Below are 25,008 nucleotides of genomic sequence, written 5' to 3'. Positions count from 1 at the left end.
GTCGGATGGTGCGGCCCACATTCACGGCAGATCCTGCCCACTCAGCTCACTGACCCACTTACCAATCTTCCGTGCAGACACGACAAGGCACCCATTTCCCAATGTTTAGGCACCCTTCAAACGTCAAGCTGACAACCAAAATTAACCATCACACTATGGAACAGATTGCTGTACAGTTGCTTACAATGATAGTGTATTATAAGACTATCAATCAGTAACAAAGGGAGGAAAATCTCAACTATTCATAGACAACATATTTCTTCATAACACAAGTCAAAGAATGATTCATGAGAAATTTAAAATATCTTGAACTAAAATGACAATGAAAATACAACTTACAAAATTTGTGGAATACAGGGAAAGCAGGGAAACTATTACCATTGAGTATATATATATATTAATGCAAAAAAATCTAAAATCAATGACTTAAGCATGTACCTTAGGAAACTAGAAAAAGATGAGCATTATAACTCTAAAGCAGGCAAAAGAAAAGAAACAATAAAAATGAGAGTACTAGTCAATGAGATTGAACAGAAAATTAATAGCGAAAAATCCATGAAAACAAAAGATGTTTCTTTGAAAAGACTCTAGCTTAACCAAAAATATACAAATTACTAATACCAAAAATGAAAGAGGAGCTATATAGACTGATCCTATGGAAATTAAAAGGATATTAAAGGACAATCCTATTCCTAAAAATTTGATAACTTATATGAAATAGAACAATGCCTTGAAAGACATAAACTAAGAGAAACAGATCATCATACTAGGCCTACTCAGTGTCTGCCCAAGTAATTGAATCCTGTTTGGCATGGGAGCACACATCTGTAGTCCCAGAAGCCTGCAGTGGGAGAGATTACTTACACTACAAGTTCAACACCAGTCCAGAAAACACGGCAAGACCCCAATCTCAAGGAAAAAAAATAGAATCAACCTTCCCAAAGTAAAGCAGCAGGCTCAGATGGTTTCATTGTTGAATTCTACCAAACATTTAAGAATATAACTTCTTACAGTTTCTTATAGAAGAATTGGAAAGAGGACACTTTCTAACACTTACGTTTGAGGCAAGTACTACTTTAATACCAAAACAAAATAAAGATATTACTAGAAAGGCAGCCAGACATGGTGGCTCATGCTGGTAATCCCAGCACTCCGGAGGCTGAAGCAGGAGGATTACTGCAATTCAAGGCCAGCCTGAACTACACAGTGAAACTCTGTCTCAAAAAGACAGCAGGGGGGAGGGGGAGACAGGCTGGGGGAGGGCTGCAGACCAGTATCTCTCATGAACAAATCCAAAGTCCTTAAAGTGGTTTGTTAGGTTTGCATGACACAAACCTATTTTATCTTTCTAATCTCATTTTCTTACCACTTCCTGACCCCCATGTTGTAGCCAAGTGAACTCTTCTCACATTACTAAGAAGATGACGATAGTAATAATAACATCAAGTATTACAATAACACTTTTTTTAATGTATCAACTTGACTAAGATAAACATGTTTCCCAGAATTCCCTCAATAAAGAATTCTTGGCTAGAGGGTACCACAGGAGATATATTTGGGCAGAAGGGAAAAAGTAAGGCATTTTGGTTTTCATGCTTGGCAGGCTGGAGCAAGTGCTTTTGTAGTTCACACGTGTTGCACGTTTCTGCCGCTGACCTTGGCACTGAGGCAACAGCCAGGCCTATGACAGCTCCATCTGCCCCAGATCCTCCTTCAACTTGTCCTCCTGAGCCAGGTGTCCACTGAGCTCCTTGACAGGGGTGGCAGTTTCTCTTGTAGGACATCTACTTTATCAAGGGTGGAGGCAGTGAGAGCGGGCCTGGGTTCCCACCCATCCTCATGGATTCTAGCTGCTTGTCTTCACATCTTCGTTGTCCTCCGGCTTTAAGCTACAGCATGTGACATAAAGATGACAGCCATACAGACTATGAAATCAGCGCTTGCAACTGCATAAGACCAAATCCCTGTCTCACTAAGGCTGGGGATGTACCTCATGACAGGGTACTTAGCTAGTGTGTATATAGCCCTAGTTTCAATCCCAGCACTGAGAAACACAGGAAGGGAGGGAGAGGGAATGGAGACAGGAACAGCAGGAAAAAAAAGATGAGGAGGAAATAGGAGGGCTCGGAAGAGGAAGAAGAAAGAGGAGGAAGAGGAAGGAAGAAGAAGAGCAGAAGAAGAAGGGCACAAAGATGGGGAGGCAGAGGAAGAGTAGGAAGGAGCACGGAAGGGAGGGGAGAGGAAGGAGAGAGGCAGAGAAAGAGAGGGAAAGATAATTAGGTCAAAATTTGGAGGAACACTGGCTGCCATGTAAAGAATAATTTGGAAAGGAAGCTCAGTCAATAGGGAAAACAGGTGTCGTATCAAATGGCAATTTCTATTAGGCTAATTTTTAAAGCTATATAATGTGTGAACTATTTTCTAACATAATTTGTAAGCTGCTGTTTTAATTTGGACTTCCTGCTTTTGAATTTCGGTTTTCAACTTCCAAGGCTTACATCTTAGTGTGGTTCCTTAATCAGAAACTAAAAATAGAACCGAAAAGAAGGCAATAAAAGCAGGAAATTGCTCAGATATGCACACAATAAATTAGTTAAAACAGAAATGACAGAAGGAATGTTGGGATGAGGATGGGTGGGAACGGTAGAAAGCCAGCTACAGTAATCCTTAGCAAGCTTGGGCGTCTATCAAGAGACATGAGAACTAGAGGTGAAGAAATATAAACCCATGTCTCAGATATAAATCTTCTGAAAAATGGTTACTTTCTCTCATTACTTGGGCAAAATACCTGACACCCAAAATGAAAAAAGAAAAGGTTTATTTAGCTCACTGTTTGTGAAGGTTTTAGTCTATACTCAGCTGGCTCCAAGTCAAGGTGGCATGGCACCAGGGCAACACTTCAACACAGCAACCAGAAAAAGCAGTCAGAGCAAAAGAGGGGAAGAAAAAGTCTCTTTTCCTCCTTTATATTGTATACAATATATAACCTCCAGAGTCAGTGTAGCACTCACAAAATACCCTTGCCCTCCTCCTGCATAGAATGGGACTGTTTACAAAGCAAGAAGCCAGGCTCCCTGCTGAGTCTCTTCCTTAAACCTCTAAACTTCTCAAATTGAAAAAGTGCATCAACCATAACAGTTTCCCAGAATGCTAAAGTTGGAGAAAGCAAACTTACTTGTCCAGTGATAATATGTTAACCTCTAACCTAGTATAGAGGTGAGAATTTTGTTCACCAATACTAATTCTTCATTGTCATCATCATATTCTTCAAGATGAATCTCCTAAATTCAGTAAACTTTGTTCTGAAATCCTCAAAAGTTCCTCTGAATCTCTTTCCACAAACCAGTCTAATGTGACCCACTTTTTTTTTTTTTTTTTTTTTTGGTATCAGGCATTGAACTCAGACCTCAGGCTTATGCCACTGAGCTAAATCCCCAGCCCTGAGGCCCACTCTTAAGAGTTGTGTGTTGTGACACACACCTGTAACTTCAGCACTCAGGAGGCTGAGGCAGAAGGATCAACATGAGTTCCAGTACAGCCTGAACTACAAAGTAAGACTGTCTCAAAAACAGAGAGACAGAGACAGAGAGACAGAGAAAGAGACAGTGTTTTGGAAAAAGGGTAAATTATTTCATCAAATGTAGGTTCATTCATGATTCAGTGATAGTGTTTGTAGCTGCCAATCCTAGTTTGAACTCACAAGATCAAGGGCTCAGTCTGTAAAGCAATGAGAAAAAATGCACATGGGATCCAGAATTAGAGCTCTACTTCTGCCTTGTCCTAGCTCTTCTCTGGGCCACGTTTTCCTCATCTCTGAAATAAGGAAAAGTATTTCTTCCTCATGGGATTGTTTTGATAGTGAGAGGGATCACTAAGAAGAGGTTCTGTCATAATGGAGGTTCCCCCTTTTTTTTATGGACACACATCCTACTTTCCTGAATTTAAAACTATGATGGCAAACAAATTTTAGGTCTAACTTTCTTTGCAAAACGTGGCAATATACAGTATGGTTTAACGGACATTAACTGTCTTCAGGAAACTCCTTGATCAGAATGTAAATGAACTACAAAGGCAAGTGAGAACCTTACAGGAGAAAGAGAGTCAGTTGGAAATGACCAATTCTCAGCAACAAGAGGCCTTACTTAAACAACTGGAAAATGAAAAAAGAAAATGTGATGAGGTAAGAAAGTAAACCACTATGCCTCTGAATTTTCCTGCGCACGTAGATCTGAGTCATAGGGACTCACGATTGCATGCCTAGCACTTGACTCATTCAGTTTAGTCATGGTTCTGCCAGGAAAGTTTAATCTGCTGTGGGTGAGTCCAGTGCCAGGGGAGGGAAATGGCTTCTAGGTTCTTTGGCAGGGCTACAAATGAAATTGAGATAAGACAGATTAATTTTAATTATGAGCACGTGCAAGAACATCAAAAAAACTGTGGGATGCAACAAGAGTCTGATGACGGAAATTTATATGACATCCTGAGCTACAGAAAAGAATGGGGGCTTGGAACTCTGGGGTGTGATGGGGATAAGTTACGGGGTGGCAGATTGTCTTCATGCAAATGAAAAGCTCTCAGGTAATAAGTGACCTGTGGCGGCCCTCTGCTTAACACAGGTAACTTCTACAAATCTAGATTACTGGTATAGATGTAAATTTCTTCTACAACAAGACAGTTTTTCAGAGCTGCTCCTATGTCTGCAGTTTCTCAGACTAACACGAAGTATATTCAGATACACCAAAGAAGTATATTTTGGGGTGGCTCATTCTGGTTACTTATATACATGTGTTGGGGTGGTGTGTCCTGAACCCCAACCTAAGCAAGAAGGATTTAATATAGATGAAAGGACCCTCACAATGCTGTTCGAAGGAGAGAACACAGAGCAGAAGGAACTGCTGTGGGCTTCAATAAACCCAGTTCAGAAGTCACAAGGAAGCCACTTCCTGTGGCACCAGAGTGAGACACCTGCAGGGCTCTCCTTGCCCTCCTGCAGTGTCTCATCTGCTCTCTGCCCACTCACCTACCTGCTAGTTCTAGAGGAGAATAAGGGGATAAAAACTGGATGTTGTCTCTATACTCACACCGAGACCGGCTCCCTCTAGCTCTTGGGTTCTTTGGGGGTAAAGAAGCAGCATACAGCCAGCAGTGGGGAATGGACAGAGACACTTTTATTAGGAAGAATAAAAGGAAAAGCCCCTGCTTATCAGAGAAGGGATCCGTAAGATGGACACCGCAGATGTTTAAACCCAGTGACTTTTTACAGTTTTCGGTAGAGGTGAGCATGACAGAGGGCAGGGATGCTCTGGTATCCAGAAAGCAAATTGCTTTGTATGCGTTTTACTTTCTCCAGGGCCTTCCCATTTGCTTAGAGACCTCTTTTTCGTTCCTTTCATTAGGCCCTGATAATTTGCTTAAGTTAATTATTTAGGCCCTGTGGTATGGTAACTTACTTAAGCCCTGACTTTTAGTTTACTTTAGATTAACTATTCAGGATTTGTGCCCTATCTCATGACTTTAACACCATTCACAACACTTCTGACACCAGATGTAAGGTTTACACACATGCGCGTCCGTGAGCGCGTGCGCACACACACATACACACACACACACACACACACACACACACACATCTCAAGCAGCTCTTCAATTCTTTGTTCCCCCACAAGTGTATAAAGTGTAATCCAATTTATACATATTCATGGAATTAGCACTTGATTCCATTAGTTAAGGGCTCCATGCCACTTGAGCTGCCACTTGAAAGTCCAGTTTTTTGCCTGTGTTTCTGACCATTAGCTATAAATCTGGGGATTCTTCAACCCACTATCAGATTCGGTCATTTGCTAGAATGGCTCACAAAACTCAGGAAAACAAGTCAATAAGTCATTTGCTTATTGTAAGAGGAGACAACTCAGGAACAGCCAGTGGGAAAGATGCCTAGGGCAGGGTAAATGGGGAGAGCTGTGGAGCTCCCATGCTCTCTCTGGTCACATACGCTCCCTGAACCTCCCATGTTTCAGCCAACTGGAAGCTCTCAGAGCCCTGTCATTCTGGGGCTTTAGGAAAGCTTCTGGTTTAGTGTTCTGCCTGAAAGCAGCTTGACGTCATCACCACTCTATCCTAACCATAAGTTGAAAGCTGAACAAAATGAAAACATTGACACCCATGAGACAAATGAGATCACAGGGCAACTGCTGACCCTGCAATTGGAGACACTGCAGATAAATCCAGAGAATCACAGTTTATTGGAGGGAAAGCTCCATGAGAAATGGTCCCTGAGGAGGGCAACCTGAAGTGTTAATTGATGAATTATTGAAGACGTAGTGTTGATAAGCCTGAGAGATAAAACTTCTAGGAGACCCAGTCATTATGGGGCCCTGACAGGTTTGTGAGTTTTGCCTCCTGGAGCTTACCATGTCCCTACCAGTGAATATCTGTACACAAAACTGAAGACCTTCACACTGAGCTATATCTCCAGTTCTTTTTTTTTAATTTTAAGATAAATTGCTTGATAAATTGCTAAGTTACCCATGCTGGGCTCAACTCTGTGTTCCTTTTGCCCTCAGCTTCCCAGAGTGCTGAATTTTAGACATGCACCACCACATCCAGCTCATTTTGAACTTCTGATCAAGGCCTGCCTTCATGGGAAACAATTTAACCAGGGCCTAACCTGATGGGGATTTGTTGGAGCCTCACAGACCTAGGAGAAGGGAGACACGTAACTCCAGCTAACGCTGTACCCCATAGAAGAGTAGTGAAGGGTTAGGGGTGAAACTCACAGTCCAAAAGTACAAGCTTAATAAAACACTATAACATCACTATAGGACTACAGAATGATAGCCATCCCCTCCCCACACATCTTACCAGCATCTTACTAAAGAGGGAACATCACTGTGGATTCCATAAACTTGAAATACTGTAAACAGTTATGTGCTCACAAATATGATAATCTGGATGGAATGAACCAACTGCTTGGTCCTCATGTGGCACATGGAATGGAAAAACTCAAATTCACATATAAAAAAATGGACAAGCATATAGAAAGAAAAAGACCATCTAATAGAACTACAACTAGTAAAGAAATTGAATTCTTAATAACCTTAAAACAAAAACCATCAGGACCAGGTAGTTTTATTGGTAAATTCTACTAAACAAACTTGCTTGCTTTTTTCTCTCTCTTTTATCTCTTTCTTTCTCTTGTCGTTTCCTTTTTTTTTTTTTTTTTTCTTCCTTTTTGGAGTACTAGTAATTGAGCCCAGAGCCCTTTACACTGAGTTACTTCCCCAATTCTTTTCTTATTTTTTGAGATGAAGGCTAAGTTGCTAAATTTCTCAGACTTGGCATAAACTTGTAATCATTTGGCCTCAGCCTGCCAGTGTGCCAGGATTACAGGCATGCACCACCGTGCCTTGCTCTTCCAAACGCTTAAATAAATTATGCTAATTCTTATTCTATTTTATAAGATAAAAGCAGAGACTGGAAAGGTGTGCCACCAAGATGGTGGCACAGTAAGCATTGGAGAAGCATCCTCTTTGAGAGTCACCGTCCAGACATTGGAATATAGCAATGTGAGGAAGAATAGGAGGGAAGTGGGCCCCTGGACCCAGGAAATCTGAAGCATGAATTGAAGCCCAAGGAGATAGTGAAGAGACAAACTTCAATGAAGGAGGAGGAGATAGCCAGAGGCACCTTCTCCCTGATATGGAACTCATTGCATAAGAGGAGCGGTTTGAACCTGTGGACACACAGTGGTGGCTGGCAACCCCAGAGACCTCCACAGAGAGATGTGGCAGTGGAGGGGAACAGCAGGCTTAGAGGACTGCACTGGTGGTGAATGTGAAGGGATCAGTTCTCCTGTGGGAGAGAGTGATTGGCTGGGAGCCATCCTAGAGACAGCCAGCTGAGCTCAGAACTCAGAACTGCTGCTGGCCCCATCTAGCAGCTCTCAGCTGGACCAAGTCCTGCATAAGTTGCTCAGATGGCAGTGAATCCAATGAGTCTGGTCTTGGCCAGAAAGTGCAGCTCACTAAGATTATCCACTATCCCCACCAAAAAGCTACTGCTGGCTTGCTGGAATAGATTGGCATGGATGGGGACTCTGTCTCCACAGTTGTCTACCAGGGAAAGCAGAGACAACTGTGCAAACGAACCTCTGTCTTTCTCTCTCTCTCTCTCTCTCTCTCTCTCTGTGTGTGTGTGTTTCTGTCTCTTTCTGTCTCTTTATCTTTCAACCTTATTTCTAATCTCTTTCTCTTCTTTCACTTCTCTATTTTCTCCTTAATTCATTTTTAATTTTAGCCCCTGAGGGCAATATTGACATATTAAAGATTTGTATACTGCATATAATTTTGTGGCTTGTTTTAGATTTTGTCATATAACCAAAGAAGCAGAGGCTACACTTCCTTATTCTATGAAGCCAGAATTACCTTAATACCAAAATCAGACTTTACAAGAATGCAAGAATCTCTTATGGCTACAGATATAAAAATCCTCAATAAACTGAGCATAGTAGCACATGCCTGTAATCCCAGCCCTGGGGAGGCTGACGTAGGAGGATCACAAGTTTAAGACCACCCTGGGCTACCTAGGGTTCTTGGGGCAGATCAGAATGTATAGCAAGATACTGTGTCCAAAAACAAATCAAAAAAAATACTTAACAAAATATTAGCAAATTGAATCCAAAATTTATATAAAAAATATTCACCATGATCAAGTAGAATTTATCCCAGATGTGCAAAGCTGGCTCAACAATTGGAAATCAATTACATAATCTATCAAGCCCATAGGCCAAACAGGAAAAAGCACATGATTCTATCAATAGATGCTATCTTTGTTTGTGTTTTTTTAAAAAAACCTGAGACTTGATAACTTATAAAGAACACATATTTACTTGATACAGTTCTAGGGTTCCAGGGTCCACAACCAGTGCACTAGCAGGGCAGGTGTCTGGTGAGCGTTGCTCTCTGCTTCTAGAATGGTGCCTTTTACTGCATCCTCCATAGGGAAGGAACTGTGTCCTCATGCAGCACATGGACTGGAAAGGCAAATAGGCTTTCCCCTCAACTTCAAGGCCTTTTATAATGTGCTGATCTCATTCATGAGAACAGAGCCCTCCAGACTCAATCACTTCTCCAAGGCTACAGCTCTTAATACTGTTACACTGGGATAGCAACATGAATTTTTGAGGAAACCATCATTCAAGCCATAGCAGCTACATAAAAGAATTTTACAGGCTGCAACATCCTTTCAGGATAAAAATTCTCAATAACCTAGGGCTAAGGGGCACATCCACATATGTTCGCAGGGATTAAAGATTAAAATAATAATGTGTCCCTTATTCATTAAAAATTATTTAATTTTTTAAATTTCTTTTTTTTAACTAAGGGGAAAAAAATCAAAAAAACTAGCAGGATATATTATAGTAACTTTTTTGATTTCCTATTAACTTGAAGTCCTGTAATACCCCCGTTATCTTGTTTTGACTGATTAGACTCTATTCTGCTCTGTGTGAAAGTATCAAGCATCAAAGTATAGGCAACTACTTTGAAGGCAATAAGATTCACTATGATGCCCATTCTGGTTTGACTATTATCCTCTTTTGAGTTTCTGTAAGATTTACAATGTTTAGGTTTTATTGGTCTTGTTCTCTATTGTTTTGTTCAACTTTATAATACCTAATGAGATAGACAATTCTTAAGGAAGCAAGAGGCATTATGGTAACCATTGTTGATAACCGTGTACTCTGTGTTTACATCGTGTGCTATGTCTATCCTTGGTTTTGACTGACAGCTTTGTTTTATCATGCTTGATTTTATTCTCTTACAAAAAAAAGTAGTAAGATCTAAGGGAGCAATAAAACCCAAAATGTGTAAATTTTACTGTAATAAAGAGAGGGGAAAAAAAGTGCCCTAAAGGATACAACAACAAGGGTGTTTAGGTGTGTTAAATAGAAGACCATATTAATATTTTTGATTGGATTACTGAACACAACTATTTGCAGCCTCACTGTTTGAATGTTCAGTTTGTATGCTTTGATCCTGTGACCTGAAACACCTTTTCTAAGATGATAGCGTGTAATCTATTAACTGGTGATAGCTTACTGTTTTTTGTTTTGTTTTGTTTTGTTTTGTAGTTCTGAATTACTTGTACCCTTACACTGTTTTGTTTTGTTCTGCTTTTTTTCTCTTTTTCCTTTTAAATAAAAAAAAGAAAAAAAAATAATAATGTGATACCACTGCACACCTATTTTAGTGGCCAAATCCAGAACACTAATGTCACCAAATGCTGATAAAAATGTGGCACAACAGGAACTCTCATCACTGATGGTAACGCAAAATATGACATTTTAGAAGACAGATTGGTGGTTTCTTACAACTAAACATATTCTTACCATATGATCCAGTAATTGTGCTCCTTGCTGTTAAGAAAGAAATTGAAAACATGTCTACCCAAAACCCTACCCACCAATGTTCACACCAGCTTTATTCATAACTACTAAGACACAGAGCCAATTATGATGGTTTATTGATTGTATCAATTTGAGTAAATAACATCCAATTAAATTGACTCAGCATTGTTCTGGGTATGGAAGACCCACCATAGGGAGGATTACCACCAGAATGCCATAAAAGGGAAAAAGAAAAAGGGAAAGGAAGTAGGAGGGCTTGCTTCGGTTTCCTTTGGAGAAACCCTAGTCTTTGCTTTCACCTTGGATGTTGATTCCTGGCTTTCAGTGCAAACGCTTCCGCTGCCAGCTTCAAGCCTTTAGCCTTCCAGTGCAGACCATTTGGCCTCCTTGCACAGACTCGCTTGAACACTACACAGAGCTCCAGGCCTTTGACTGGATCGTTGAGATCCCCAGTGCACTGACTGACCTTTTGTACTCTTCCACACATGACTCTAGATGACCATCATAAGCCTATCTGTAAATTCTTATATATTTATCTATCTTGTATTATATCTGCTTCTCTAGTAAACTGGCTGATACACCAACGAAGATACTTTGCTTTGGGCACCACTAAAAACATTCATGGCTTGTATTCCCAGCATTCAGGAAGCCGAGGCTGGAGGATTTTCGTGAGTTTGAGGCCGACCTGGGCTACAAAGAGAGTTCAAGAGCAGCCTGAACTTCACAGTGGAACTCTTGTCTCAAGAAAAAGTAAAATAAAATAAAGAAAAGAAACAGAGAAAAAACTTGTATGAAGTAGCAAATGCAGTGTATATTAATTCAGAGTCTAAGGTGAACTCCAAGCATTGGCACCTTCTACCATGAATACTGTCCAGTCTTCAAGTCAGAAAGCAATTGTGAATAACTTACCATTCCAGAGCATCTCTTCTGACTATGTATTCAAGAACTGGATATGAATGAATCCTCAGAGATTCGCAAACTCATTTTAAAATATACACTAAGCGGGGCTGGGGATTTAGCTGGGGACTTAGCTCAGTGGCATAAGCACTTGCCTTGCAAGCAGGCAGTCGTGAGTTCAATCCCTGGTACCGATAAAAACGAAAAAACAAACAAACAAACAAACAAACAAAAATATATATATACACTAAGCTCCTGAAGCACGCTGTGACTTTAAACTTCATTTTCCTAAGCTCCCACTCTGAATTATGAAACTTAATGTTGTTTGAGGCCCACAGATGTTAGCCTTGAGTCAGAGCCACTGCACACCTAACCCTCAAAAGTCTATATCCTATAAAAGGCCATGAGTCTCTTTATAGAAAATTTAAGAGAAAATCAAATACTTGTAGCAGTATCACAGAGTTGTTTCCTGAGGAAAACTTAACAACTCCTATCAATCAAAGGCTCCAGTCTACGAACTGGTTCAAATCTAGGGAGTAAGCATGAACAGGTCTTCACTCTCCATCTGTGTCATTTAAATGGTTCTGTTCCCCAGAACCAAGGGGATTTATTTGTTTAAAAACAATTCGTGCCAGGCGTGGTGGTGCATTCCTGTAATCCCAGCACTCTGGAGGCTGAAGCAGGCAGATCACTGCAAGTTCAAGGCCACCGTGAGCTACAAAGTGAAGCCAAGGCCAGCTTGTACTGCATAGTGAGACCCTGGTCTCAAAAAGACCAAAAAAAAAAAAAAAAAAAAAAAAAAGGCTCAAAAATACAATTCATGGTGCTTGCTTCGGCAGCACATACACTAAAAAAATACAATTCATGTAAGATTTAAATCTCAACTATTTTAATCACTTTTTAACCACTACTAGGTTGCTATGAGTGAAATCATTTGATTATATATATCCCTGGCTCTGCTGCCTGTGAACAGTAAAATGCCCACCTTGTATCTGAGATTTAAGCATCCATTTGACCTCTGACCCTATAGTACAATCAGCCCAATTAAAATCAGAGAGCCACTTGAGCTGTGGTGCCTCCTACCATCCTCAGCAGGTTGGCATTCTAGAGCATTTTAAGGAATCTGGTGCTCCCTTGCCAATACTTAGGGAAACCTCGGTGAAAAGAGTATATTCTGGACCCCCATGGTCGTTTGTTTGTTTGTTTTGGTACTGAGGATCGAACTCATGACCTTGTGCTTGCCAGGCAGGTGCTTATGCTGCTGAGCTAAACCCAGGCCCACTCCCATGGTTTTGAGATGGATGGTAAGTCTACTCTCAAGTTATCTGTGTTCTGAAGCCTTTAGTTTCTCTCCTCTGCCTTAAGCATCTTTTCTGGGGGGCTGTTGGAGATTACACCCAGGGCCTGGTCATGATTAATATGCTCAACCACTAAGCATATACTTAGCCAGAAGTATGGTACCTTCAGGCATCAAGCTATAATTCTAGCTCTCTGGGAGGTTGGGCAGTGGGATCACAAGCTCGAGCCTAGCATGTACAATTTAGTGACTGACAGAGACCCTATCTCAAAATAAAAACTAACAAAGGGTTTGGGATGTAGCCCTGTGTGAAGGCCCAAGTTTCAATTCCCAATTCTACCAAAATGTCAACAAAAACTAGGGCATCTTTCATGATTTGTTTTGTTTTGAGAGAGGTTCTTACTACGTGTAGTCCATGTTGGCTTTGAACTTGCTGTGTACTCAAGGCTGGCCTCAAACTCATGATCCACTTGCCTCAACCTTAGAAGTGCTAAAATTACAGGTGTGTGCCACCATGCCTGGCAAGGTATGGCATTTTCCTGTCATTTCATATATGTTGCTGTTGGGACCAAGTTTCAATCAATAAACTATTAAAGTCATCTTTAGATATTTCAAGTTACATTAAACCCTGACTCTCGATAAATATATTCATGTTAATAAATTTAGCTTTTCAATGATATGGTCCTTCCTCATTAGTATAATTTCCGACAAACTTAGATTGTCAGAATCTTACCCACCTTTCAATATGGCAGTCTCTAGGTCTGTCCCTGTATTCAGCACCCCTACAAGGTGTGCTGGGACTCAGCTCTAGTTATGCAGGCCTGGAGCCATCAGAAGTGGTAGTGATACAGAGGTGGATCTTAAACAATAGGCATCTTTGCTCAGGGTAGCTGCCTCGCATGAAAGTAATTCTGAGTCCTCAGAACCAGATAGTTAATATCCTTAGAAGAAGAAGGACTGCTTGTACTGGCAAGAGAAGCTCAGTGATTTGTCAGGTTCTTTTAGATGTTTTCATTCCCAATTCTCAGGTTTCCATACATTCCCCAAATCTTGTTTTTCACATAAGAGTTCTGGCCAAGAAATCAATTTGCGCTGTAAGTCTGCAACCTATTAAATGAAATTTGGGAGTCACACTGAAACCTATTAAATGAAATTTAACCTATTAAATGAAATTTGTAGTCACACTGGTCTTCTGGCTACAAGAGAGATTACTTTAAGACACTCACAGAAGCTCTCTGCTTTGACTGTGCCTTTGTTCCAGTAATTAAATCCCCAAGTTAAAATCCTTGTAAGCTCATTAATATGGTCAGAGATGGGTAACTCACCCCCAAAATGCTTATAGTTCTCAATCCTATTATAACATTCTTGCAGATTGATAATTTAGTAAGCTCTTTTGCCCTGGGTTTCTAGTAGTAAGACAAGATCATATTGCAGGTTGAGCAAAATAATTCTAGACTCTAGCACTTTAGATATGGGATATTCAATTTGAACCATCAAATCTAACTATGTCAAGGGTATACACCTGTAATCCTAACACTTGGTAGGCTGAAGCAGGAAAATTGTAATTTTTGAATCCCATCCAGACAATTTAGCAAGACTTCACAAAATAAAAAATGGCTGGAGATATAGCTCAGTGCAAAGGTCAAAGAATGAAAGAGAGAGAGAAACAGAGACAGAGAAGAGAAAATAACAAGGTCAGATTTTCAACTTTGAGTCTCCATAAACTCTGTAACTGCTTCTAGAACAAAATGTTTTATCAATCAAGGTTAGATCAAAAGAATAGCTTTTATTTCATATACTTGTGTTATGGGAAAACAAGCTGTCTTTTTTTCCTTCTAATCTCCTTCTATACCGGACTTCCGTGATCTCAATAGGTGTGGGAAACTAGGTGCAGAGGTGCATGCCTGTGATCCCAGAAAGCTGGGAGGATGAGGCAGGAAGATCCAAAGTTCAAGCAGACCCGGACAATTTAGTGAGACTCTGTCATAAAATAAGAAATGAAAGAAGGACTAGAGATGTAGCTCGTGTGAAGGCTCTGGATTCAATACTCAGTATCACACACACACACATGCACACAAGTGTTGTTTCTCTTCACTGGCAGGCAGGCAAGCATGCTGCAGCAGTGAACACCAGCTAGATGTCTTCTAATTTAATTCTGCCCTGACAGTCTACGGAGATAGCACTGGTCACCACAAACAGAGACCTGGGAGCAGGACCAGGTCCGTGGAATTTCTAACAAATCAGTCATAAACTGGGTTCCCATATCCTTTTCACAGTTTCCACTCATTGCTGCAGTAGCTACCAGAACTCAGGGAAGCACTGCTCTTATGTTTACTGTTTATTACAAAAGGGTATTCAAAGAGTGTCCACAAGTATCTGGGTAAAGAGATGTCTGGGGCAACGTCTGGACAGGTCCTGAGGGTATGAGCTTCTGCGCCAGGACCTTCTTGGCTTTTGTGTGCTGTATTCTTTCCTCCATGGCATAGAGCTGAACCTTCTGATACGAGGAGAGTCTTTTGAACCTTAATAGACAAGGTAGGTCAAAGAATTTCTTTATGACCAGCTAAAGGTAGGGTAAGATCTGAGTTTTTATAACCTACCTTGGGAAGGGAGTTGCAAGGCAGGAACTAGAAAATTTTTAACATGGAGGATTAATGTTTACAAAATTATTGGCAAGTGAGGGGGAATAAAAGTCAAAGAAAGCAGCCGTTGGCTTTTAGGAACTCTGAAAGTGCAGAAATTACATGAAGCTACTCTGATCTCAGAAGCTGGAGGAGCTGTAAACATTTTTCAGCAGAAAGCCTTTGCCAATTTATGTTTCTTCAACAGCGTATCTTTAACAAAGAGGCTATTCTCTTTTTTTCCTTTAAAATTTCCCCCAGCATATGAAGAGCAAGCAGGCACTGTCAGAGAAGCTGTCTGAGTTGCTGCAAGAAAAGGAAGCTCTGTGGGAAGAACATGGGCGATACCTAGAGCAGCTTGACAAGCACATGAGGTAAATGTGCAGATGGGCAGCAGACACTGAGGGGGGCGGTCCCTGGCTGCACCGGCCTGAGCGACAGCGGGAGGCTCCTTACAGCCAGCCTCTCTGTGCCAGTGAGGTCTTCCTGTTTCCAGAGCTTTGTGCACAGAGCTTCTCCTGGAGATATGGGGCCCACGGCCTTCCCAGGAGAGGAAAAGGGAAGGGAATTACCACTCATTGAGTTCCGTTGCCTCCCCTCTTTTTCCCCCTCACACACTGCTCAGTTCAAACCACTTTTTCCTATCTGAACTCTTCATTTCAACTCAGAATGTTTAGACTCCGTGTCACCACCTTTCTTAACACACCAGTCCGTGCTGGAGAGATGCTCATTCTTTGCATCCCTGTACCCTTTTGTCCATGCCTCTCTGGACTTATATCAGAGCTTTTCCTCATGTTCAAAGAACAGGGTGACCACATGGCTGTAATCCCAGCACATGGGAATCTGAGGCAGGAGAATCACCAGGAGTTCAAGACTAGTCTGGGCTACAAAGTGAGTTCAAGGCCAGGCTGACCTGCATAGTGAGACCTTGTCTCAAAAACAGAACAAAACAAAGACTGTGGTTTGCTAGTTGTCTTCTTTACCAGGCTTTAAGCTGTTCAAGGGCATGTGGACTCCGTTACAGTCCCTGGTGGACAGTAGATAATCAAGTAAAATTCATGTCCTTAACCAGCCCAAAGGCATACACCAGTAATCCCAGCTACAGTACTTGGGAAGCTGAGGCAAGCAGGAGGATTTCTTGAACTTAGGACTTTAAGGCCAGCCTAGGCAATATAATGAAAACCCTATCTCTTTAAAAAATGGGGAGAGGGGATGCTGGGGATGTAACTTAGTACTAGACAGCTCGCCTAGCGTGGACAAGGCTTTGGCCCAGCACACACATGCACATCCACACACACTTCCTACCATGTCCATTTCCTGCTCATCACTACCAGATTCCTTTCTGTCTCCTCCTCTGAAGTATGTGAAACTCACTAGTCCAGAGAAATGGCTTTGGAACCACTCTACCTGGTTACAAATCCTGGTTCTATTAGAAACTAACTGTATAATCTTGGGTGAGTTATAAAACCTCAGTGCCTGAGGGTTTTATTTTCCTTTTTTTTTTTTTAATTCAGTACTGGGGATTGAACTCAATCCCCATTAAGCTATATCCCCAGCCTTTTTTTAAAATTTTGAGACAGGCTGGGCTCAGACTTGTGGCTCTCTTGCCTCAGCCTCCCAGAGTTTTGGATTTAAGGCATACGCCATTTTATTTTCATAAAATATAATACTTCATAAAATTGATATGCCCTAATGTTGGCAGTTAAAGACTTAATTGCTAAAGACCAACAGAACCCAAATTAACAGTGCTTACACATATAAAGCTTATTTCAGGAAAAGGGTCTAATAAAGGAACAGCATAATAGGAAAGGTCTGCATGAAAGCCATGGTGTCTCACAGCAAGGGGTCCAGAGGAATCAGGCAAGAGCAGCAGTGTCCCTCCCTCTGGATGCCTTCCTCTCTCAGATCAGAAACCATGTGTGCACTAAGCACCTTAGAACCCAGGAGCCCAAATGTCTCAGCTAGAACTTCCGTGTGAGTGACTCCATTATTTTTTCTCTTAATGCTGGGGATTGAACCCCAGGGCCTTGTGCATACTAGTGAGTTCATCCAGATTTTTTCCTTTGTTTTCTGGGCCTCGTTTGAGAACATAGCTCCAAAACATGAGCTCCTGTAATTTTTATTTAACAGATACTAAGTGAAACTTCCTAATGCTTAATTTGAAGCTCTGCTGATTAAACAGTGTTATAAGGGAAGTACTGCAATTATCAGAGGATGGCATAGTGGTTGTATGCTTTAATCTATGTTTGTGTTCACTCTGTTTAGCTGTTAAAGTTTGAAATGCTAAATGAAGATTTTTTGGGGGGGTGGCTGTTTTTTAAGATATAAAGTATATGCCACAAAATTCATCCCTTTAAAATGTACAATTCTGTAAATTTTACTTTGTCCTCCATCACCACAACCAGCTTTAGAACATCTCACTACCTTAAAAAAATTTCTGTCACCTTTTTTTTTTTTTTTTTTTTTGTACTGGGACTCAAACTCAGGACCTCATGCTTGCCAGGCATGCGCTTATGCTGCTGAGCTAAATCCCCAGCCCAGTCACCTCAAAGATAAACCCTATATCTTGTACCTCATTTCTCTCTTCCCTCCAGCCCTAGGCAATCACTAATCTTTCTTCTGCTCTAAGATTTGCCTTTCATGTACATCTTATATTAATCAAATCATATTACATGGCCTTTTGTGTCTGGCTTCTCTCACTTAGCATAATGCTTTCAAGCTTCATCCATGTTGAAGCTCATTTCGGTACTTCATTCATTTTTATGACTGGGTGATAGCCCATTGCACGTTGATCCACTTATCATTTGATGGAAATTTGTGTTGCTTTAGCCTTTTGGCTATTATGAACAATGCTGCTGTGAACATTTGTGCATAGGTTTTCATATAAAAACATTTTCACTTTTCTTGAGTATATGCTGAGGAGCAGAATTATTGGATCATCCTGAAATCCTATGAGTAACCATTTTAGGGAAGATTTACGCTGTTTTCCAAAATGGTTACCCCATTTTACATTCCAGTCTACAATGGATGAGTGTTAAGTTTGCCCATGTCTTTGTCAGTACTTGTTATTATCATTGTTTTATTCTGAATCAACATAGTGAGTGTATAGTCCTATTGCATTGTTTTGCATTGATTTGGATTTGTTTTTGCTTAATGGCTAATGATGTTGAACATTTTTCCATGTGCGTATGGGCGATCACTTAGATTTATGTCAGAATCAGACTGAGAATGAAAAGCAAAGACCTATATAGAATTGGCATTTTAAAAATCCTAACAAATGGGGGAGAAATTAAAGAGAGGAGAGGGGGACAGCAAAAAAGAAAAATCAAGGTACACTGGTGTACCTATGATGAATGTGATCAATATGAGTAACAAACACAAGCTAATTTAAAAAAGATAAATAGTCCAAACCAAAACAGGCCCAATTATTTGGGAATTAGGCAAGATCAAAGCAGTTATATTGCTGTTCAAGAGTATAGATAAGAACTGGGAAATTTTACATTAATAACCTAGTCAGTGAAGCAAGACTCAAAATTTAGATGCCAGGGATCAGAAGTCAAGAAGTTTCCTAAATTAAACTCAAAAGCTAGAACTACCGTTACAATCAGCTCTAATCAAGACAAGCCAGAGACTAGACGCCATGGGTGGCTACATTTGTTATACAGGATATTATCCTTGGTTTATTCTCCTACACAAAGATCAAGGAGATGTGAAGCAAGAGCAGTATCCACATCTGCTTCCGGGACCTTAATATATGCAAGAAGAGAGAGCCCAAGAAGGTATACACTGAAGATGCAACGTAAGTTTTAATTGTGTTTAGATGTACCCATACTCAAATTTACTTTTACAGAAACTGCAATGAAAAATATCACCACCGCAAAGCTAAGCTTCAAAAGGTCAAGGATCATTTAGTTCATGAAGTAGAAATACGAAATAAGAGAATTAAACAACTTGAAGATGAAACTGGAATACTGCAACAAAGAATTAAATCGGTGAGAATTTAAATGTGTACTGATGATGCCAGTGGTCAGCCATTTGCAGAAAGCCCATGCATTTTTAATTGTTTGTGGTCTATTCACAGTCTTTGATCTCACTACTTTGTTTGTAGGGGAACTCACTCTTTCAAAGTGAGTAGATCTTTAAACCCTGCCAAACGTAAAAAAGACTCGAGTATTGCTAAATCAAATTGGACACTAAACATATTCTGCACTGCTAGTTTCTGTCTTGCCTTCAAGGTGACTTTTTTTTTTTTTTCCGGTATTAGAGCCTTAGCACTGGGCTACATCTCCAACCCTTTTTTTGTTTTTGTTTGAGATGGTCTCTCCCTAAGTCATAAAATGGGCTAGACTTTGCAGTCCTCCTCCCTCAGCCACCTAGAGTGCTGTAATTACAGATGTACTCCACCACACCCAGCCAAGTATCTGTTCTTGAAACTTCCTCAACAGAAGCTTTCAAACCATCCTTAGTAAGTCACTCCTGCTTTATATAGTCTTCGTATTGCCTCAAACTTTAGTGTCAATCTTAAGTGGCAGTAGAAACAGGAAAACCATTACCAATTGCTTTACCAATTCTTTTTCCATATCGTTTCTTGCATAGTGCCTTTGAACATTTTTTCCTAAGTAGCTCTGATTTCTTTAGGCTTCTTTTATTGGCTTATTAGTACATGGTAAGAAGGAAGTGGGACAGATGAATACAATCATATACAGAATCAGAAGTGGAGAGCAATGGATGAACCCAGTCACCGTTTCCCTTCTCAGAATCTCCAGCTCATTGCAGGAGAGAATGGCCATCCTGCTTCATGGGTCCACCAGAAATCTCACCAGTGCCTATCTGCACTGCTAGCTCTTCCTTGTGCTGCCTGCCTTCCCTGTGTAACCATCTGTGTGTGGGGGCAGCACCCTGTGACTGCAGGTGCGCTTCCTCTCCTCCTGACTGCGTGAGGTGAATAGTATCCCCCAAAACCACATCTACCCAGGACCTCAAAGTGTGACCTTTCTTGGAAATAGATTCTTTGCAGATATAATTAGTTAAAATGGGGTCATCCTGGGTCAACTGAATTCTAAATCCAATATGACACTTTTTTTTTTTTTTGGTCTTTTTTTGAGACAGGGTCTCACTATGCAGTTCAGGCTGCACTTGAGCTCACTTTGTAGCCCAGGCTGGTCTCGAACTTGCAACGATCCTCCCACCTCAGCCTCTCGAGTGCTAGGATTACAGGCATGAGCCACCACGCCTGGCTCAATATGACACATTTTTATAAAACTTCTAGGATGGGCCAGGGATTTAGCTCAGCGGCATAAGCACCTGCCTTGCAAGAAGGCGGTCGTGAGTTCAATCTCCGGTACCGATAAAAACATGAGAAAATTACTTTTTTTCTGTTTTAAACCACTCAATTTGTGGTAATTTGCTATGGTGGTCTAGGAAGCCACTGTATGACTGACGGACTCACAGGTCTCCAGAAAACATCCTGGGCGGCACCAATATGCAGAAGCTAACAAAGGAACTAGATCTTTTGCTTACTGCCATTGAAGGGTTCTGAGAGTTTTAGCTTGGACTCGGATTCAAATTCTATCCCTGACATATAGACTTTGGACAAGTCTCTGTGTATCGTTTTCTTCATCAGAAAAATAGAGAAAAATATCTCCACCTTACACATAAGGCTTTGGGGGGCTTTTTGGTTTGGGTTGGTTTTTTGCTTTCAGTTTTGGTTTTGACTTTCTAGTCCCTCTCACTAGTCCAGACTGGCCTTGAACTTATTATGCAGCCTGGGCTGACCTCAGAGTCACCACTCTCCTCCCTCAGGCTTCTGAATGCTGGGATTACAAGTATGTGCCACTGTACCTGGTTTACTTACATACACACAACTTTCGTGAGAATTAAAACATAAAATTCTTAAGGTGGCACATGTAAGTTTTTCATAGGTATCATTTTCTGCTTTTGTGTATAAGCTTTTAGAAAAAATGTCAACAGATGGATACATAGTTCACAAGACAAGGTGTGAACTAAAATAGAACTACTTAGCTCAGTGAAGATGGATGTGACAGCTTTTAATGCACAGTAGCACATAGAAAAGCTACTCTTACTTTCTGATTCTCCAAAAACTAATGCCTTTTCTTTTAACTTTATTCCAACAGTTTTCTCTTCATACAGCAAGTCAGTTGAGTCCTCCAGCCATTGTGACCATGCAAACCAGATTTTCCCAATATTTTATCTTATTTGTACAGGAAGTGTCCTAATTTGGAGATGTGTCCAAAATATGATGTTTCCAAAGATCAAGGTGTCTTCCCCATCCAATACCCTTTCTAATCAAGTTATATGAGCATAGGACATTGTCTGTGAAATGGCAGCTTCTGTTCTCAACTCTTGCAGTATATTAGTACTTAAATATCTTCAAATAATAGCAGGTGAAATTATCTCTAGACACTGTAGGGTCCTGGAGGGGCTTGAAAATATAGGCTGTTTTGTTTCTGAACATAATCTTACTTCCTCCTTGATTCATCTTTAGTAGTAAATGGACAATCTTTTCTGAATGATCTACATTAATAGTTTATTTAAAATAAAAATAAAAATTGCTCTTTTTGCCTAGATTTTTGGACACATATCTGTAACCTTAGCTGTTAAGGAGGCTGAGGCTGGAGGATTACAAGTTTGAGCCTAATCTGGGAAAGTTACCAAGATCTTGTCTCAAAATAAAAAACAAAAAAGGGTTGGGAAAGTAACTCAGTGGGAAAGCATTTGTAAGGCCAGGACCAAGGAAGGAAGGAAGGAAAGAAGAATGGAAGGAAGGGAGGCCGCTCTTAATGCTGTTATTCACGCATCTGTCAAAATTGTTATAATTTCCCACATACACCCTACTCACCCCCACTGCTGGCAGGGGATAGAAACCAAGATGGAAAGGTAAAGAAGGCGCTTCCCACTGACAGGTCCTTAGTGAGGTGAAATCAGCAGTTATCACAGTGGGGCTCTCAACTGTCACCAAGAGTGATATTTATCAATATCTGTGAACACTTTCTCTATGGGAATGTTAGTATTTTTTCACAAAATGTACTCTTTTATCACTTTAGTTGAAACGTCACAACCTACTGCTTTGGGGAAAATCCTTAGTAAAAAATGAAACAGTGTTCTAGAAACCATCTCAGCACTGTCACTATAGGAAGTCTCTTACAGGAACAGACTCACAGATGTGGTGTCCCACGCCAGCTGGGCTCCTGACAAGCCTGGCAAGGGGGCAAAACCCTATCTTCTGCCCTCTGCCCTGCAAAGAATTTGGCTCTGAAATTGATGGAAATGTATTTCTTGGTGAAATTTTCAATATAGAGCTTTCAAGAATTCACGTGTGTTTGTTGTTGGAATTAAAATATAGGTAAGAGCATTGAGATCTTATTGGAGGTTGAATATTCAGATATTTTTAAATATTTAGGCAAAAGAATGATTAAAAGTCCAAATAAGATATATTACATAAAGTAACCAAAATGCATTCTAGGGGCCGGGGATTTAGCTTAGCAGCATAAGTTGCCTGACTGGCAAGCGCAGTCAGGAGTACAATCCCCGGTACCAAAAAACAAAACAAAACAAAACAAAACAAAACAAAACCAAAAAACCCTACCAAAATGCATTCAAGAATATCTAGTTAGGAATGAATGATAGTGTCACCAAACACGTGGAGATAGATTAGAGAACAGAAAACAAAAGGTAAATAAGAACATTTTGTTAGTTTTGAAATAGGCTGAAATGCTTCTGTTTCTAATTCTTTCCTTTGCCATGATAATCTATTTCTAGGAGAAGAAATTCCAGGAACAGATCTTGGCCCAGAATGATACCCTACTCCTAGAAAAAAGGAAGCTTCTAGAACAAGTCCTCAATCAAGAAGAATTGATCAGCAGCAACAAAAGCATAATCTCTTCAATTCAGAGCAAGTAGGTGCAGCTCTTCCTGAGAGCCACTGCACTCCCCAAAAGGCGTCCCTCCCTGGATGATTCCAGCTGCTCTGAGTTTGTGGCATGGCCCAGTGATGGTGAAGCTATGGTACACACGCTGCAGCAGGCCGTTTGTATCACTGAAAGCTCTAAAACGTTTGTCATCACTGGCCTAGTCTTTAACTTTTGCTGTGCTGTCTGCTGTTTTCACAAGACCAAGCAAGTGGCAGAAACTGAAATTACAGAAACTGTTATCTGGGTGTGATGGTGCAACCTGTAAGCCAAGCCCTCTGGAAGGCTGAAAATCCCAAGTTCCAACTCAACCTGGGTCACTTAGAAACTTAGCAGAAGCTTACCTCAAAAAAATATTTTTAAGCTTATAAAACAGTTTGGATCTGCTCAATGTGAAGGCCCTGAGTTCAAGTCACAAAAAGTAAATAGAAATAGACTCTCGTGAAGGAAGCAGGCCCATCGTTCAGATAGGCTCTCTCATAGCAGTGTGGTCTCACTGAGGTCCCAGCTATGTCTCTGTGTGCTGATGCTACTTTTTATCGTTTAACCTCTATGGAATTAAGGTATCCCAAGAGAGACTTAGGTTCATAGGAGTTAAAATCATGAAAAGTACAGGATACTCACATTTTTGTAATGAGAAGTATGTGAAGCAGCTAGGAATTAGAGCATCAGCATCATCAGCATCATCTCCACAGGAGAATTTAATCACAGTCAAAAGTTCTCTTAGTCGGGCCTGGTGGTAAATGTCTGTCATCTTACCACTCAGGCACCTATGGTAGGAAGACTGCCATGAGTTCAAGACCAGCCTGGGCTACACAGTAAGTTCAACAGCCTAAACTCCATAGCAAGATTCTGTCTCAGAACAAAAAAAAACAAACATAAAACTTCTGTTAGAGCGACAATCAGAACAAAGACAATGGGTTCATCTTGATGTATAAGGTCATCAAAAATAACTATAATATAAAGTGTATTCCTTTGTCAGAAAAAAAAACTATAATAATTAACATTGTTTAAGCACTTATATAGTAAGTATACTAGCTGATGTTCCAATATCTGCCCCGTTTTTCTTCTTTAATCTTGACACCATATTGTTAGCTTTATGAATGAGATGTTATAGAACTAACCCAGGCTTTTAGTGGCCAAGCTCATGTGGGTCTCAGTGCCCTGATCCTGGACCATAGCACCATACAGTCAGCTACTTTGGATACACACTGCTCTGAGCACACCTGGAGAGCTTCTGATTACATTTTATGTTCATCCTTCCCTTTTTCTACAAACCCTGCTCAAACTGTATCATGACCTCTGAAAATTTGATGAAGAAAGAAACTGTGAGTCACATTTGTAATCTGCAAAAGGTCACACCGCAAGGAAGTGGCAAATCCAGAGCCCAAATATAAGTCTGCAATCAAAACAATTTTATTGTTGTTTCTCTCAAGTGAATTGTGCCCCTGGGTAAATGAGTGTGACATAAAGATTAAGAGATTAGGGTTAGAAGTCTTAGAAGATCGGGCTTCACATCCCAGTTTTACAACTTCGTTTTCATGTCCTGAAGGACATTACGTTCCCTTCTGTGAGCCTCGGTTTCCTCAACTGTAAAATGAACTTCAAAACAGCATACAATTCATGGGATAGTTTTGAGCATTAATGAGCTAATTTATGAGTTTCCAGTGCTTCCCACGTGGGTGGGTTACAGGGCCTAAGCACAGGGTAAGAGGTTGATGAGTGGCTACTGCTGCTACTGCTGTTTCTTTTCTTTCTTTTTATTTGTTTTGTATTTCTTTGGGTTTTTATCTCTTTCTAGAATATCCTGCAGAACATTTTGAAGTGCTGGCTTGGTGTTCATAAATTTCTTCCAATGTT

At 40.6% G+C, this 25,008-nt stretch overlaps 2 protein-coding genes across 14 annotated transcripts in view; one reads left to right on the top strand and one right to left on the bottom strand.

Annotated features, from left to right (window-relative positions):
• Zmynd12 (zinc finger MYND-type containing 12) overlaps positions 1-25,008 on the bottom strand; it is a 183,740-nt gene that overhangs the window by 131,824 nt on the left and 26,908 nt on the right. The window lies entirely within an intron of this gene.
• Ccdc30 (coiled-coil domain containing 30) overlaps positions 1-25,008 on the top strand; it is a 129,818-nt gene that overhangs the window by 89,622 nt on the left and 15,188 nt on the right. For all 7 annotated transcript variants that reach the window (XM_063236355.1, XM_063236354.1, XM_063236357.1 and 4 more), the window contains 4 exons: positions 4,036-4,180; positions 15,482-15,594; positions 19,071-19,212; positions 23,000-23,136. In XM_063236355.1, the coding sequence (XP_063092425.1) occupies positions 4,036-4,180; positions 15,482-15,594; positions 19,071-19,212; positions 23,000-23,136 (537 nt within the window). The remainder of the gene's footprint in view (positions 1-4,035; positions 4,181-15,481; positions 15,595-19,070; positions 19,213-22,999; positions 23,137-25,008) is intronic.

The sequence above is a fragment of the Cavia porcellus genome, unplaced genomic scaffold (assembly GCF_034190915.1).
Source record: "Cavia porcellus strain 051 isolate PalLab524CR breed Dunkin Hartley unplaced genomic scaffold, mCavPor4.1 scaffold_25, whole genome shotgun sequence".
Lineage (NCBI taxonomy): Eukaryota > Metazoa > Chordata > Mammalia > Rodentia > Caviidae > Cavia > Cavia porcellus.
This window is presented reverse-complemented; position numbering and strand designations above follow the sequence as displayed.